At 40.0% G+C, this 15,683-nt stretch overlaps 1 protein-coding gene across 9 annotated transcripts in view; it reads left to right on the forward strand.

Moving 5' to 3' along the window:
* The window catches only part of TENM3 (teneurin transmembrane protein 3), a 323,373-nt gene that overhangs the window by 231,946 nt on the left and 75,744 nt on the right, over positions 1–15,683 (forward strand). For all 9 annotated transcript variants that reach the window (XM_055714055.1, XM_027814146.2, XM_055714069.1 and 6 more), the window contains 6 exons: positions 434–648; positions 7,231–7,441; positions 7,944–8,045; positions 8,204–8,398; positions 9,741–9,941; positions 12,915–13,100. In XM_055714055.1, coding sequence (XP_055570030.1) covers positions 434–648; positions 7,231–7,441; positions 7,944–8,045; positions 8,204–8,398; positions 9,741–9,941; positions 12,915–13,100 — 1,110 coding nt within the window. The remainder of the gene's footprint in view (positions 1–433; positions 649–7,230; positions 7,442–7,943; positions 8,046–8,203; positions 8,399–9,740; positions 9,942–12,914; positions 13,101–15,683) is intronic.

Here is a 15,683-nt window from a genome sequence, read left to right on the forward strand (position 1 = left end):
TAGTTCTCTTGACTGCTGATTATGCATCTATTGATAGATGAATATATATATATATATATGAATATGCATCTATTACTCCTCAAATCTGTATGCTGCATTTACCTTTACCTTAAATTTTTTTAGTGTAAGACTTTATGCTGGAAAACCCCTGTTAAAATACCTGGTGAAAAAAATGAACAGTTTGATGTAGATCCTAATACAGTTTTCAGAATTTTAGGGCTTAGGGAAGTTACAGCGTTTTCACTTTGTAAGTATTTCTGCTATCTTTGCCTTTTTATTTCCAAATCAATAAATTCCCTGGGATCTTACATTCAGAAGGATTGTCAGGTAACATTTTAGGGGTGAATCTAAATATTTGATGGTTTATGTGAAGAATGATTGAAAGCAAGAAAGGAATACTGATTTTTGATCTCTTTTTATTCTAACCTGTCAGGAAAATTAGGGGGATTTGCACAAGAAAACAACACTATAGATTCTGGAGAACTTGATATAGGCCGAAGAGCAATACAAGAAGTTCCCCCTGGGATTTTTTGGAGATCACAACTCTTCATTGATCAGCCACAATTTCTAAAATTCAATATATCCCTTCAGAAAGATGCATTGATTGGAGTATATGGCCGAAAAGGCTTACCACCTTCACACACTCAGGTGAGAGCTGCTTGCATTAAAAGTAGGACATGTTATTGAAAACTATGAGCATGTATCTTTTTTATCTTCTTTCTTTCTCAGGATTGCATCCTTTTCCATTTTGCCGATTTTTATTTTTACCTTCTATACTTTATTGATCTCATGTGATGTCCAAAAGGTTTATAATATTGTAAGTGATGGGATCCAAGTTGGGGGTGGGTGGGGTTGTGGGGGGTGGGCAGGTATTTTTATTTATGAGCTGTTCTGTATGCTGTGAGCAATGATGATGCTTTACATATGGAGTGATTCATGCAGAATTTATAGGTGTGGGGGTTTTCTTCTGTGGTATATACACGTATCTTTAAAAACCCAAGCAAACCGAAACTGCATCTTATGGCCACACACGTCACCAAAAGTGCCTGGCAAACACCACGTTAGCCAAATTTCCAAGCAAGAAGCCAACAGTTTTTCAGTTTGTTCTAAAAGCAAATGCTACTGTACTTACAGCTTGGTGTCTCACTAAATAAATACGTAAAAGAAAAAAAATATAATACATGCCTATGGAGATACAGTGAACTGGGAATGTAGAAGTATCAGTCTTCACTAGACATCTAGTGTCTTGAAACTTTGTTCTTAAGTGCCCCAGAGGATTTATTCTGCTGCACTCCTTAGAAGGTTTGTTCATGCCTTTGGTTAGTAACAAGGAAACACCTTTTACTCATAGCTGTAGAAAAGCTGAAGTATAAAAGAATGAATAGTCTTCTGGATTAGCAGAGGAAAGGGAGAATCATTGTCCAAGACAGTACTTTAGAATCACTTGTATTCAGATTTTATTTTTAAGATGTAAGATGCCCCAAGTTTAAATCTCTTTCAGCTCAATATTTGTCCAAGTGCTGGCTCTGAACCATTTTTTCCACCTGAAATGGGAGTTGAGCTCATGCTCTTCGACCCCCATTTAGAGAATTCTGCAACGTCTCACTGATTTATTTTTTTTAAAGTGTATGGATTTGCCCCGGACACAACTCTTCAAGTGTGGCAACCTAATGGTATAATTGGAAGGAAGCGTGACGGGCTATGTCTTAAACAGTTGCAACAGCAAATCCATATATCAAATATTGTATTTTAATTCCACATTTTTTAGTTTTTATTTGCCTGCTACTGTACTGTTTAAATTTATTTTGGTTTTTTGTTCAAGGATAACTTCTAAAAGACCTAGAACATAGAAATAATGTTAATTATATTGCCTATCTAGCAGTCACAAACCAAAGAGGAAGAATTAGGGTCAGCAAAGGAGTTCCATGCAGCTAAAACCTTAAAACGTTACATTAGCTTTATTCTTTTAGTTTAGTTTCCATTAAACTACAAACAATTTACTGAACGCAGGAAATGAACTTATGTTTATTTAAAAATTTGATCCTCATAAAAATGATTAAATGGATTTTTTTCAGACCTCCACATATGAATACCCACCCTCAGGCTGACAACAAGCACAAGAAATTCTAGCTCAAAGAAAATTGATTCAGAAAGTTATCAGCCATTGGAAATAGACGTTTGGAATACAAATGCCATCTCAATGATAACAATAGTAACAGGAGCTAGGGGAATACATGTGTGGCAAGAATGAATAGAACTGAAGAAGCTGATCTGGGCTGTGCATTTATATGAGAAGTTGTGCAAGTAGATGTATCTATGAAGAATGATCCTGACTTGATCCCTTATCCTTGCAAAAGATTGAAATACGGGATGCCCTTTATTCAAAAACTCAGGAAAGGGAGATCACTAAATCTGTTTCCCCACCATCTGTGTTGCACAGGCTCCTTTCCCTTTGGATTGTTATTGCCCAAGTGCTTATTCATGTTTAAGTGCGATACAACAGAAAGAATCATATGCTAATCCTGCTACTGTATCTTCTGTAGATTGGGTGACATCCTGGATATATTGTTCCCAGGATATAGGTCAAGCACTCTTGTCCTGGTTTTGCCTGGTATCTAATTAGCGTATTTTTTACAGACTGTTTGACTGACATTTGATACCTTGAAAAATCAGGCATGCTTACTTATCAGCATACCCTAGTGAACATCTAAGGGCTGCCGAAGGTTCCCAAAGGTGCAGGGTTATCAGAAAGTTTATATGGCCTTGAATCCAATGGTGTCTAGTTTAGGTGCCTGAAATAAAGCATGTATGTAATCTCTTAAAAAAGCAGTTCCAGTGAGCAGCTGGGGTTTGTTGTTGGGTTTTTTTTTTGTTGCTATGCTCCTACACATGGGGGCAAAAATGGAGTAAGAGACCTCTCAACAGTTCAGGCCTTTCTGCAACAAAGTTCTAATCACAGGACTTCGATGAAGACACAACTGATACTTGGTAAAATATGTATTTTAACAAAGTAGCTTATCTAAACAAAATAAGGTATTTAGGCAAAAGGACATCTAATGAAACAGAACGTTCAGGGGTCTGCACACATAACATCTGTTTATTGCTTTCTTATTTCCCCTAACCCTTATGGCTTTTCCTGACAGAAATGCTGAACTGCAGGCCAGGCATAGCTGTTAGGGGCAGACTAGCAGCTGATGCTGGGCTTTACTGCATCCTTCCATCAGACAAGGCAGCTTATTTGTGTAGCTCCAAGTGTCATGGGAGCATGTTAGAAAAACACATGAATGTCCATGCCAGGTCTGATCAAAGGCCCATCTAGCTCAGCATTCTCTCTGTGACGGTGGCCATTAGCAGTACATAGAGATTAATACAGCAGCATGACAGATTTGTAGTTACTCTTCCTACAACACACTCCTGACCTCCAGCATTTTAAGGCTGAAGGACATCCCGAGTCAAAGATGCTGTCTTTATTTTTTACAACCTTTGATAGATTCTTTTTTCCTGTGAATTTGCATCATCACCTTTGAACCTATGGAACCTTTTAGCATACGTGACATTTGCAGCAAGGAGTTTCATGGCTTAACTACACATCTTACACTATCCTCAGTGTGCTTTGAGGCAGCCTCCTGGAGGTTTTAGTTTGACACCCTGTTGGTAGAGTTTGGAAGAGGCAGTGGAGAGTTTCTCACCGATTTCTTCTCCCTGCCACCCTTGATTTATAGATCTTTAGTGTCCTCAATGAATTATATTTTTCCAGTCTGTTTTCTCATTCTTTGTATGAAAGCTGCTTCAACCCTTCGATCGTCCTTGTCCTTTTCTGAATGTTATCCACTGGGGAGATGGGGAAACCAGAAGAGCACAGAACATAGCAGATATGTAACTGTGATGGTTTCATATAATGCCTTAAGATGTCTGCTTGCTTGCTTTTTTGATTCGTAGAGCTGATGTTTCCATAGATCTGTCTACCATAGCTCCAAGATCTCATGCCAAAATGATAGAAGTTGGGTCAAAGCCCATCTCTGGATGTGTAAAGCAAGGGTTGTTTCATGAGGACTTTGAAAAGTTGGATCTCACCCATATATATCACTTCATGTCTGTGTCTTTTGAATGCCCTTATCTCCTAGTCACAGAGTGACAAGTGCTAATAACAAAATTTATGTAAATGAGCAACTGCTGCCTGTTCCTCAAACGGCAGTATTTGAATTTTTAGATCTTAACGTTAAGTAATAGAGAACTGATCACTACCTGCACTCTGCCAGCATTTGTAAAGTTTCCTTACCAGCTGTCCCCCTCCAATATCTTTGCTCGTGTGCCTGTGATACCCTACATGTGTGACCGCACACCAGTATCTTCTTTAGCTCCCTCCCTGCAGCTTCGGTGTTTCTATGAGTGTCACCATGTCACCTTTGGCTGTAATGCAAAACTTGCATATTACATTTGCCACCTCGTTTTCCACTTCTCTTACAGACTCTTTGCCACTTTACCCACCTCTTGTAATCCAGGTAAAACCAGACAGTGAGTAAGAGGAAACTAGCCTCTATCTTTCCGTAGCTGTACAACCTTAGATGCCAGTTATCCTACCGGTGCAAGGGACATAATGGAAGTACGATAGAAATGAACTTGGGAGAGATCTGAAGAAGACTTCTTGTTTATACCCTTGTCTTGGAGCAGCACCTGCATCTAAATCATTCTTATCAGTCGCTTAGCATTTAATCATAAAATAATAACAGAAGGCAGCAAATTTAACTCATGTTCTGTCCCACAATCCAAAATAATAGGGATACAGCATGTAAGAAGTGGTTTAATGTGTTGCAATCAGGACAGAATTTCGGTTGTGTTTCTGTATTCTCTTTAGGTACTGAAATCGGTCTCAAGCACAGCCACCACGTGTGCGTCACAGACTGATCTGAGATGCATAGTTCTCTCTTTCTGGGGAATCATAAATAAATCAACCAGAAATAATTGACGGTGGCTGTCCGTTCAAAACCCAATCAATGCAAACCTGAAAGTCTTTGTGACACTTTCTAGAAATGTCAGTTCCATTGCAGTCAGAGAATCAATATGTTTATTTAAAGAGGCTTTAAGAATAAAAAAAAAAAAAAAAAGGACTTTGGTTTAAAGCAAAGCTGAATGGAATGGTGGGGCAAATCAGCACTTTTAGACTCAATATAAATTAACTTATCCTCATAGAAGTAAAATAAAATTGGTGTGTGTCTGGCTTATGAAGACAATTGTTTTTCCAGTCTGTTTCTGTTATCTTGTCCTAAATATTAAAAAAAAAAAGCCTTTAAAAGGGTGAAGATCAGTTACTGGTTTTCACTGGGGGACAGAGTGAACAGTAAATTCCTGTCTGTATGGCTTTTAAAACGTAGTCTAAAATGGTGTTCTGATAACAGCTTATGTCCTTATTACATTACAAATACAAAATCATTAATTGTACCATGCTTATTAGCCGTTAGTCAATCAAGTGCTATAATCACTTGTTCCTGTATCAAAAATAGGTTTTAATCTGAAATTGTCCTCCTACAAAAAAGGATCCTCTGCAGTATACAAATTACAGGCTTGCTTCTAGTGTCCATAAAAGACTTGTTAAAACTCAGAACTCCCTGACCTTTCTCTTTTTTAAAATATTAGTGAAAAACGCAACCAGAAAGAAGTGTTCTTGAGTCAGGAGGGAGGAGAAAATTGTTTTTCTCCCTCGCACAAAATGAAGATAAATATTAATTCTCTAAAAGATGAGAATGTTGAATGATTTTGAATAATGGTTGCTCTCCCAAAACAGTTGCATACATTTTCATGCGGTACAGTACATACAGAGTCACAGCATACCAAGCAAGGTACCGGCTTCTGCACATCCTAACCGTATTATCTTCTATTCTGCTGGTTCAGACGTAGCTAGAAAAGTGTCTCAGGTGTTGATAGACGCATATTAACTCTGCATTTCCTTCACATGCTGACTGGTAGGAAGATTATTCTGATGACTAGGGAGGAACATTCTTACAATAGCAGTGAATTTTGGCCTGCAATTTCAGGAAGAGAACATAAGTACTTAAACCCTTGTTCCAGGACAAAGGCTATCATGTTTTCCTTTGTCCTGGGAGCAGTTTCTGAAGGTCACAAGTCAGGGTGTAAACCCACTCATTCTCTGGTCCCAGTAACTGATGTTATCCTAGCTCAAGTGAATAAGTGGTTTCACATACTGGCCTTTCCTTTATGGGCTCTGGATGTAATTCCGTTTGAGAGAGATCTCTACCGTGTGGGAAGATTGAAGGTTTATGTCTTACTCTTCACTTCATACAATAAACGTGTCAGTAGAAGTGAACCTGTGAAAAGACTCTGCGGGAAAAGCAGAGACGCTCTACCACAAGCAAGAGCGCTCTTTAATTTTCCTGCCTCTTTAATTTTCCTGTATACTCATTGATTTTACATGATAAACGTGCAGAAGACATCTTTAAAGCCATGAGAGCAGACCCCCAGACAGTGTAAACCAGTGCCAGGCCCAGAGCAGATCAGCTCTCCAGGTGCTGTTAGCCCTAGTTAAGACCGACATGCATAAAACCTCGTGTTGTGAGTTTGCTGCTTGTGTCAGCTGAGATGCTGCTACATTTTTCCAGGCCCCACTGATGGTTCTTAACAATACAGTCTGTGCTGTCCATTGACCTGAGGTACCGTATGTTTGGTCAGTTTGTCATTTTCAACAGTTGCTATGTTTTATGCTTTCCATCTCCTCTTTTGGGCTTCTGTGATAGGAAGTAAAGCTCTTGCTCTCCTTCCTCCAGAATCCCAAACCGTCCAAAAGGGGGATTGAGCAGTTTAATCCTTCATCTGAAACTAAAGGAAAAGCAGAGTAGAGTATTCATGTTGGGTATTATTATAAACTCATGTATATATAACTCTGAAAGTTAGTTGTCACCTGTGATTCAGGTGGTAGTCGTGCCTGCAGACTCATTTCAACTGACGTTTTCTGCCCCCAGTATACGTAATAGGTTCATTGGCCGCTTGTCCCCAAAAAAGCCACTCTAATAAGCACGAGGTCTAGTTGGAAATTTTATTTGAAGTCTTAGCAAGGGGCGAAGAAATAAGCGAGTGTCGGTTTCAACTCTTGCTTCCCTGCTCCAAAAGGGAACTCTTGGTCGAAACACAAGCATATTGTCAAGGTGTTGTGGGGAAGCTGGAAGTGTGGTGGGTCATCCTGTGACTTGTCAAGCTCCTGTCTGTTCCTCCCTGCAGTATGACTTTGTGGAGCTCCTGGATGGCAGCCGGCTGATTGCGAGGGAGCAACGCAACCTACTGGAGTCAGAGCGAGCAGGGCGGCAGGCAAGGTCTGTCAGTCTCCACGAGGCAGGTTTTATCCAGTATTTGGATTCTGGCATCTGGCACCTGGCCTTTTATAATGATGGGAAAAATGCGGAGCAGGTGTCTTTTAATACCATAATTATAGGTAAGCATAATCTTCAAAGCTCTTACCAAATGCTAGACTCTGGTCAGGTTTTTTAGGAACAGAGAGATAGGTTTTTGTAGTTAAATGATCTGCCTTTTTTTCACAGGTTTTCCATTCATACTGTTTCTTTTGCTGCTTAGAGTAAAATGCAGAATATGTATTTTAATTACTTGATCTAAGGCACAAGGAGCGTACCTTCTTGTAAAGCAGTGCTAGAAAGGAGGACGCTATTTTGAATATTTGTTAAATGGCACAGGCTGAATTTTAAGTGTGGAGCTCATATGGGTTTACCATTGTAAGTTTAGCTTTTTTGTTGGAATGCAATGTCCTGAGATACTAGAGGCATCAGCATCAGAAAATCACAGCTATTTGTGCTCTTCAAACAAACCAAATGTAAACACTTCTCTGGGAGCGAGAGCAGGCTGTCAGTTAGTAGTGGTTCAAATGATAGGTACTTCATGTGGTAGGCAGCTGTGAATTATCCTCCTTTTTTTCCCTGTAGAGTCTGTGGTGGAATGCCCCCGAAATTGCCATGGTAACGGCGAATGTGTTTCTGGATCCTGCCATTGTTTTCCTGGGTTTCTGGGTCCCGATTGTTCAAGAGGTAAATCAGCCCAGTGCTTTTTCTAGAGTCAGTTGAAGTGAGCAAGAAGACAGATACGTCAGCAAAGCAACTGGCGTGTGTCTTGCTGATTAAATGTTCTTTGCAAAGCGTTGGTGAAGAAGTTGGTTTTCATTGTACTGCCGTGTTTTATTTCACAGCAGCCTGCCCAGTGCTGTGTAGTGGCAATGGGCAGTACTCCAAAGGACGCTGCCTGTGTTACAGCGGCTGGAAGGGCACCGAGTGTGATGTGCCTGCAACTCAGTGCATCGATCCCCAGTGTGGGGGCCGGGGCATTTGCATCATGGGCTCTTGTGCCTGCAACTCTGGATATAAAGGAGAAAACTGTGAAGAAGGTAAATGAGTAAATATTTACCCCAGCACCCGCTGTTGTTGGTCAGGTTTCCAGCTGGCACATCCAGCTCTATTGATTTTGCAAGATCTAGGTCGTAGGCGCTAATGCTGTTTCTTGAAAAGTCATTTTAGAATACTAAAAATCAAGTTTGGGAATCACTAGTATCACTGAATTCTACAGAATTATTATACTTTTATTTATCCTCAAGTAATCAATGGGAAAATTCTTAATAGTGTGAGACATCTTTTTGCTTGCCAGTATATTTTTATTTATTTTTTTAGCTGAGGTCAGCTAAGAAGAAAGCTCACAAAAAATAGATGTCGGAATACAGGAAGACTTACTGAATTTTCACAGTATAGAATAAGTCGATCTGTTGTATTTGTTAATGATCTTTTCCACCAACCACATTGTAGAAAGTGCTGATTCAAATGCCTCAAAGTGAAAAATGATGCATCATTTTTGTATACCAGAGATGTGCTTAATAATACTCGTTCGGGTGTGCTGCAAAATGCAGTTCATTTTACATTCTATTTTTTTAGGGAGGAAAAAGTGCCATTTTCTTCCTCAATCAAATTGATTTTATTGATCTCCGTGTACAAAGTAATGCAATTAAGTCTCTGGAATTAAATTTTCAGGCCATTGACCCTACAAGTGTAACATTTTATTGAGTCAAATTGCTAAATTAAATCTCGTCATCTAAAGCACATTAAAGTGAATTAAGACAGATAGACAGTCTGCAACTCATTTCTGAAACAAGTTGAGGGTCCTGTACAGCTGTCAGAACTCTGTAGCGGTGGATCAGGTCAGTTGATGCAGAGTGCTGCAGGGAGTCCAGCACTTGTTACACTGTGATTAGGCAGAACAGAAATCAGTTGCCCAAGACCCAAAGCCAATCTTGTTGTAATTTTGAAAAATTAGCAAACTTTGAAAGGTTCTCTGTTAACTCGGTGGTTACAGTGGCCTGTAAATGTCTTGGCGTCAGTTATGTGCACGCACAAATTTCACGATACCAGAAAGTGATGTGGAAGCGAGGTGTTTTTACAAAGAAAATTGCTGCGATGTGATTAATGATGATAAAGAGTGATTTACCTTGTAGCCGGGGAAGGGAGGCTGGCACCAAGGTGGCTTGGTCCACTCTGTCTTTTCCTTACTTGTTGCAGTAAAACACAGGTGAACTTCTCGGCCTCAGGCTGCTAACGTTTACTTTTAAGATGAGTGCAATGCTGCCTATTTCACAGGGTCTTACAATGTGGATTAAGCCCCAAAGCGTCGTGAGCATCTAGGGGTTGATTACTGTTGTTAGGACTGACAAGCTGAAGCTGACCTTTCTCATCTCCCCGTAGCGGATTGCTTGGACCCAGCCTGCTCCAGCCACGGCATGTGCATCCACGGTGAGTGCCACTGCAACCCAGGCTGGGGTGGCAACAACTGTGAAATCCTGAAGACAATGTGCTCTGACCAGTGCTCTGGCCATGGCACCTACCTTCAAGAGAGTGGTACCTGCACCTGCGACCCCAACTGGACAGGTCCAGATTGCTCCAATGGTAAGGGTTAAAAGCACTCGCATTTTGTAAAATGATGGCATCTTGAATAGCAGCATTTTAGTGACATCATTGTCTTAGGACCTGACCTGCTGAGCTGATGGAAATCTTTGAGTTGACTTCGGCATGAACCGTGAATAGATTTCAAAGGTTCGAAATAATTGATGAATTTGAAGCATTTGAAAGTCAGTGTATTTGTTGGTATCTTCTAGCTGCCTTCACCTGATAACTTCAAGTACTTCACGTGCAAGTACAAAATGTTCTTAGTACGACAAATGGATCTAAGTATCATCTTACCTAATACATCTTATTTAGAAACTTAAAACTATGCTAGTGAAACTAGAGACAATCACATTTTTTAAATCTCTCCAGCTAATTGGAGGTATTTTTATTGAAAAACAGACAGTGTTCAAGTTTGAAGGCAAAGGAATGCAAGAGTGAATTCTAAACAGCTTTCGAGGAAGGGCGCAGGCTGCCAGAGTGGAAGGAGTTGGTAGGAGTGAAGAAGCAGAGGGATTTCTTAAAGTCAGAAACAGCTTATTAAAACTGTAATCTGAGCCTAGAAACAAAAGGAGGAAATGTCTGGAGGTACTGTCACAGAGAACAGAATCTAAATATTTCTGAAGTGTTACAGCAGTCTTTTGACAAATACGGGCTTTCAGCGTACTGGTAGTCACATATCAAAAGAGAAGTCATGGCTAACTGCAAGACATACATTTGTCTAAAACAGTTCATATAACAGCTCAGATGATTTTGTTAATGAAAACTGAACACATGGGCTAGCTGGGTCTATGCCAACTTATGAATAAATGTAACTTTTTCATGAGGAACCATCTTTTTAAAACAAATGTACTTCCAGACCAGGATCTGTGATAACTCCGTAATGGTTTATGCATATGAGAGTGATAGGATGGAGTTCCAAACATTCAAGAAAAAGTGACAGAGAGAAGGATATGCTGTCTTCTTTTAATTTGTTTAGAAGGAAAAAAGCCTTCTCTGAACATTTCTAGGACTAAAAATGGCTTTTTATGAGAGACCCTTTCTAGTTCTCAGGCAAAACATGACTCCCCTGTTTCTTGACGATACACTTATGCTCCATCTTTTACTTACGTTTCAAGGAACGATTTGTCATTAAGATAACATAAAATATTTCTGATCTCCTCAAATATTTCAAAAGTGTCAAACTCATAGAAGAGCTCTGTAAAAGTACTCATAGACTATTCGCTGAAGTTGTGCAAAATGACCTTCAGAGTGGTACGCTAAAAAAGTAAATCTTACCCATAAACATTTTGTTACGCTGCTAGATGAAAAAAAAGAATTGTGTTATTTCCATCAGAGGGCTTTATAGGTTTGAAATCAGCAGAGCTTTCCTCTGTCTTCATCAGCAGTTTGTCCGTTAATTAGCCCTTCAATTCCACTTCAATTAAATTAACTCTAATTAATAAATTCATTACAAAGATTGACGTACCTTGCTCAAAGCTAGTGTGCTAAAAGCTGATAAACACCTTCACCCTAATGAAAAATTGATTAGATTGAAGAGAAATAAACCTTTCTTACTTGGAGCTGCGTTGACATTTTGCGACTCTGAAGTTAATCAAACCATCTTGCATCTCTTAATCAAAAATTTAATTCAAGGTACATATAAAATGCTGTATAGGGGGGGGGAAAAAAAAAAAAAAAAAGGAGGGGGAAGTTACAGCTGTCTTTCTCCGTAAAAGTTTTGGACTGTTTCTTGTGGGAAATGTCACAGCTTTTTGATACCGTGTTTAATGTTCCACAGCACTTTGATACAGTGGGTTATTCTCTATGGGGAAGAAAAACACTGTCGAGTGGGAAACTGGAAACCTTTCTTGCGCTGAATGCTTCTCTCTTTTGCTCTTGAAAATAATTTCAGTCTTTTATTACTGAAATGTTTGTTGCCTTTTACAAGAAAAAAAAAAACTAAATACAGTACTTTTATGAACTAGTACGTGGTTACAGCCAGCTGTATGCCAAGGAACTAAAGCAGCCCCTCAGGCTGTATCGCATCTCCTCTTGTTTTTCTGTTGTCTGCTTAGCAGAGGAAAAGTTTGCTGGAGTCTGACTAAATGAACCAAAACTGTAAATGCAAAATCTGGCAGTCTAAATTATCATCGTGTATTAGCTGAGACTTAACATGCGTTGTTTGGCCTCAGACTACCTTTGGCTGTTAACATATTTTTCAATTATTCTATCACTTATGAGATCCTGTTACTATATGTAAACGACAAGTTAAATTGCTGTATGTTGATGTATTTTTTTAACAATCTATTATTTAAACCAGACTGTTCGTAGCTGTCACTGATACAAATTTACTGAAAGTAAAAGAGAATCATCTTTTATATTTAACAGATGTGTCAGTATGTCAGCATAGTACTAATTTGTCTCACTAAGGCTGATTCTTTATAATGAAAAAATGTGTCACAAATGGCACATTTTTACTTTGAAAAAAAAAAAAAACAACCAGGGAGCAGGAAACCTTGTTAAAACGAACTTCCATTAATACTAGATTTTCACTTGGAGCCACAGTGACCTAGGTCTATGTTACATGAGTCGCTAGGAGTACACTGTACGTTCTGCTAGGTCTAAGTGCCATATAATCTAAGATAGAAAAGGTATATACTCTTCAAGACATATGTGATCACAAAACATATGACTGAAAATTACTTGGAGCTAACAGAAGAGCTGTTAACTGAGGGGGCATTTAAGCACCGCTAAGTCAGCTGGATAAATAAGTGAGCATTAGCACAGAGATAAAACTCTGTACTCCGTATTCTGTTGGGTCCTACCTGAAAATGCCTTGCACAGTAAATTCCTTTGATTTAATTTTCAGAGATTTTGCCTTTCTTGTTCTTTGCATGTCGAGTTAAAATGCAGCGCTGCTAATTAATGCATACCCTCTTTCTCCTGTGTGTACTCTCTGCCTCCTTTTCTCCCCTCTTCTTTTCTCGAATCCAGAAATCTGTTCGGTGGACTGCGGCACACATGGCGTGTGCATGGGTGGCACGTGTCGCTGCGAGGAAGGCTGGACGGGCGCAGCCTGCAACCAGAGAGCCTGCCATCCCCGCTGCGCGGAGCATGGCACCTGTAAAGACGGGAAGTGTGAATGTAGCCAGGGATGGAACGGCGAGCACTGTACCATTGGTAGGCTGGCAATGCTTTACCTGGTCTTCGCTGCAAAATTCAAACAGCCAGCGCTGCTGGCCACATCTGAATAAGAAGTGTATTGCTTTGAAGCTTGTTTCTTCAAACAGAATATTGCACGTGTCAGCCTGTGTAAGGGAGTGGGTATTTTAAGAAAGGAAATGGTTATATAGTGGCTTACCAGTTTTTCATACATCATTTGCCACAAAAAAGGATGTGGAATAATTTCTTTTTCAGTCTTTTAACTGCCTTTTGCTGAGGATGAGGTTACTTTTCTTTTAACCTGTAAAGATATTGTTTGATTCCTGTTTTCCTGTTGTTAATAGCTTTACTTTTTTCAGAAATGATGCTTCCTATTGTTTTGGGGGGTTGTTTTTTTCTTCCGTGAGGAAGAAGCTCTAAGAAGTGACTTGCCTACACAAAAATGTCACTACCACCTTGTAATAAATGTGATCTAGTTGCCCAAAATTATCTTCTTGTCAACATAATGCTCTATTTTAGAATGATGTCAAATCTCTTACACATAAATAATGTAAGTTTAATATAGCTGATTAAGAAGAGGCCATCCTTAATACGGCTTCTGTGTTTCTGTAATCAGGTTAGTCCTAGCACGTGGAAACCTTTTGAAATTACTCTGCCTTTATCAATGGAGCTTCTCTTACTCAGTTATTTACAATCTGTATGTCCCATATACAGCAGGATATTCCTCTCCACTGCACAGGCCTTGACAGTGGACTAGCATGAGAAATTACGCATGTAAATAAGGGGAGGAGTTGCCAGAAGTATATCATTTTCATATTGATTTTGTATAGCTGTAGCACTAAGAAATTCCCTTCCATGCTAAATCTCCCTTTGTGCAAGACACTGCGAGTCTGTAAGAGGAGGAGGGTCCCATCCAAACAGTTTTTGTTTCAGTATAACCACACAGGGAAACTATTCCCTAACAACAGGTAGGAAGCCCAGACAAAGGACTGGAAATGGTCTTAACTGCAAGAGATGTCTAGCTCGTACCTAGGTGTGTGGAGAGCATTGCACGAAGCTCAGCAAAGGCTGTAACAGGTGTAACAGCGTGGCTCTGCAGAGGTATTTATGGGACACATCCCCCAGGCGTGAGAAGATCACGGCTAAGCACTTAGAGGTGGATTGAATAGACAGCAAAAGAGGTAACCACAGGTCAAACAGAGGCAAGAGTAACACTGAGTGATGGGAAAGTCACAGATAATCTGAAGAGTCAAAAAAAAAATCCAGGAAGTAGAAAAACCCCATAGTTTGGAAAGGTGGGGGAGAGCCAGTTAAAAGAGGTGATACAGCCAAAGCAACAGGTTAGGTCAGTAAGTGTAATAGCGGTAGAGCTGATGGATGTGGATATAGTATGGTTTGCTTTTGTCACAAGCTAAAAAGAGGCTGGAGAATTTGAACTTCCATGGATGTTTTGGGAGGGCTGCAACTCCAAATGTGTTAGCACAGCTGGGCCATCACTGGGGCATGAGCATCTAGAAACCAGTAAAACCCAGGCTGTGCTCCTGGGTAGGTTACAGCCCTGCCCGAGAGGCGGCATGGTGGTGCTTGCTGCGTGGGGAACAGTGGTGTGAGCTTTCAGGGCAAGGACAACGAGGGCCTGTTACAGCTCTGTTAACTGATACCCACATCACTGGGCCAAGAAGATGAGGCAAGTTTTTGTTTTGTAGAACGGAGTCAGGTGTGAAGTAGTAAGATTGATTTGTGAATTATTTTTGACAGAAATCACAATCGATTTTGTTGTTGTTGTTGTTTGCTAATGAGAATGAGACACATGAAGGAGGGAACCAAGGTGCATCTGCAGAGTCCCAGGGCGCGAGTCGGTAGGGTTAACGTTTTTGAGGAGCTTCCAGAAAACATGCTGACAGAGAGAGTAGAGAGATGGGGAGAGAACCGCTTTCTGAACAATAAAATAAAGTAAATCTTTAGAAGTAGGATAAAGCCTTTCCCTTCACTGCTTTAACTTGCCAACAAGCAATTACTCAGCAGATCGCGCTGCTGTTGGTCTCGCTGACCTTGGCAGCATTTCAAGGGTTGTAGTTATACACGGATGAACTGCTCTTGAACAATTTTTCCAACATATTAAGCACAAACAAGTTTTTCCTCAGCACTGGGTGAGCAGGTCTGTCTTCCCACCTGTTTATTCTTTAAATGGGTGTTTACTTTTTGGCTGCTGCTGTAAAGATAGTTTGATTTGTTTATATTGCCCTTACAGTCTTCAAGACAAGTAATGAGGTACAGGCTCTAGCCTGCTGTTGTATTTATTTCTCTTAGAGCTGTTCTCTTCAGGAGCTCAGTGTTATGGAGGAACGAGGTCATTTTATTGCTCATTTCCAGGAGTATTTCCACTTAGTGGAGTAAAAATTGCTGCCTCCTCGGCTTGGCAGATGAAGGGTCAAATTGCTTTTCTTTCACCTGCCCTAAAGTAAGTAGCAGCTCTTTCTGAGCAATAAATTCCAGAACACAAGGGACATCAGAATGTTTCTCTATGCAAACCAGTTTTTTATTGTCACCCTTCATTTGTAACCCCGGCATTTTATGCTGCTTACAACTCTCAGCTTGGTA

This window comes from Falco cherrug, chromosome 1 (genome assembly GCF_023634085.1).
Source record: "Falco cherrug isolate bFalChe1 chromosome 1, bFalChe1.pri, whole genome shotgun sequence".
Taxonomy (NCBI): domain Eukaryota; kingdom Metazoa; phylum Chordata; class Aves; order Falconiformes; family Falconidae; genus Falco; species Falco cherrug.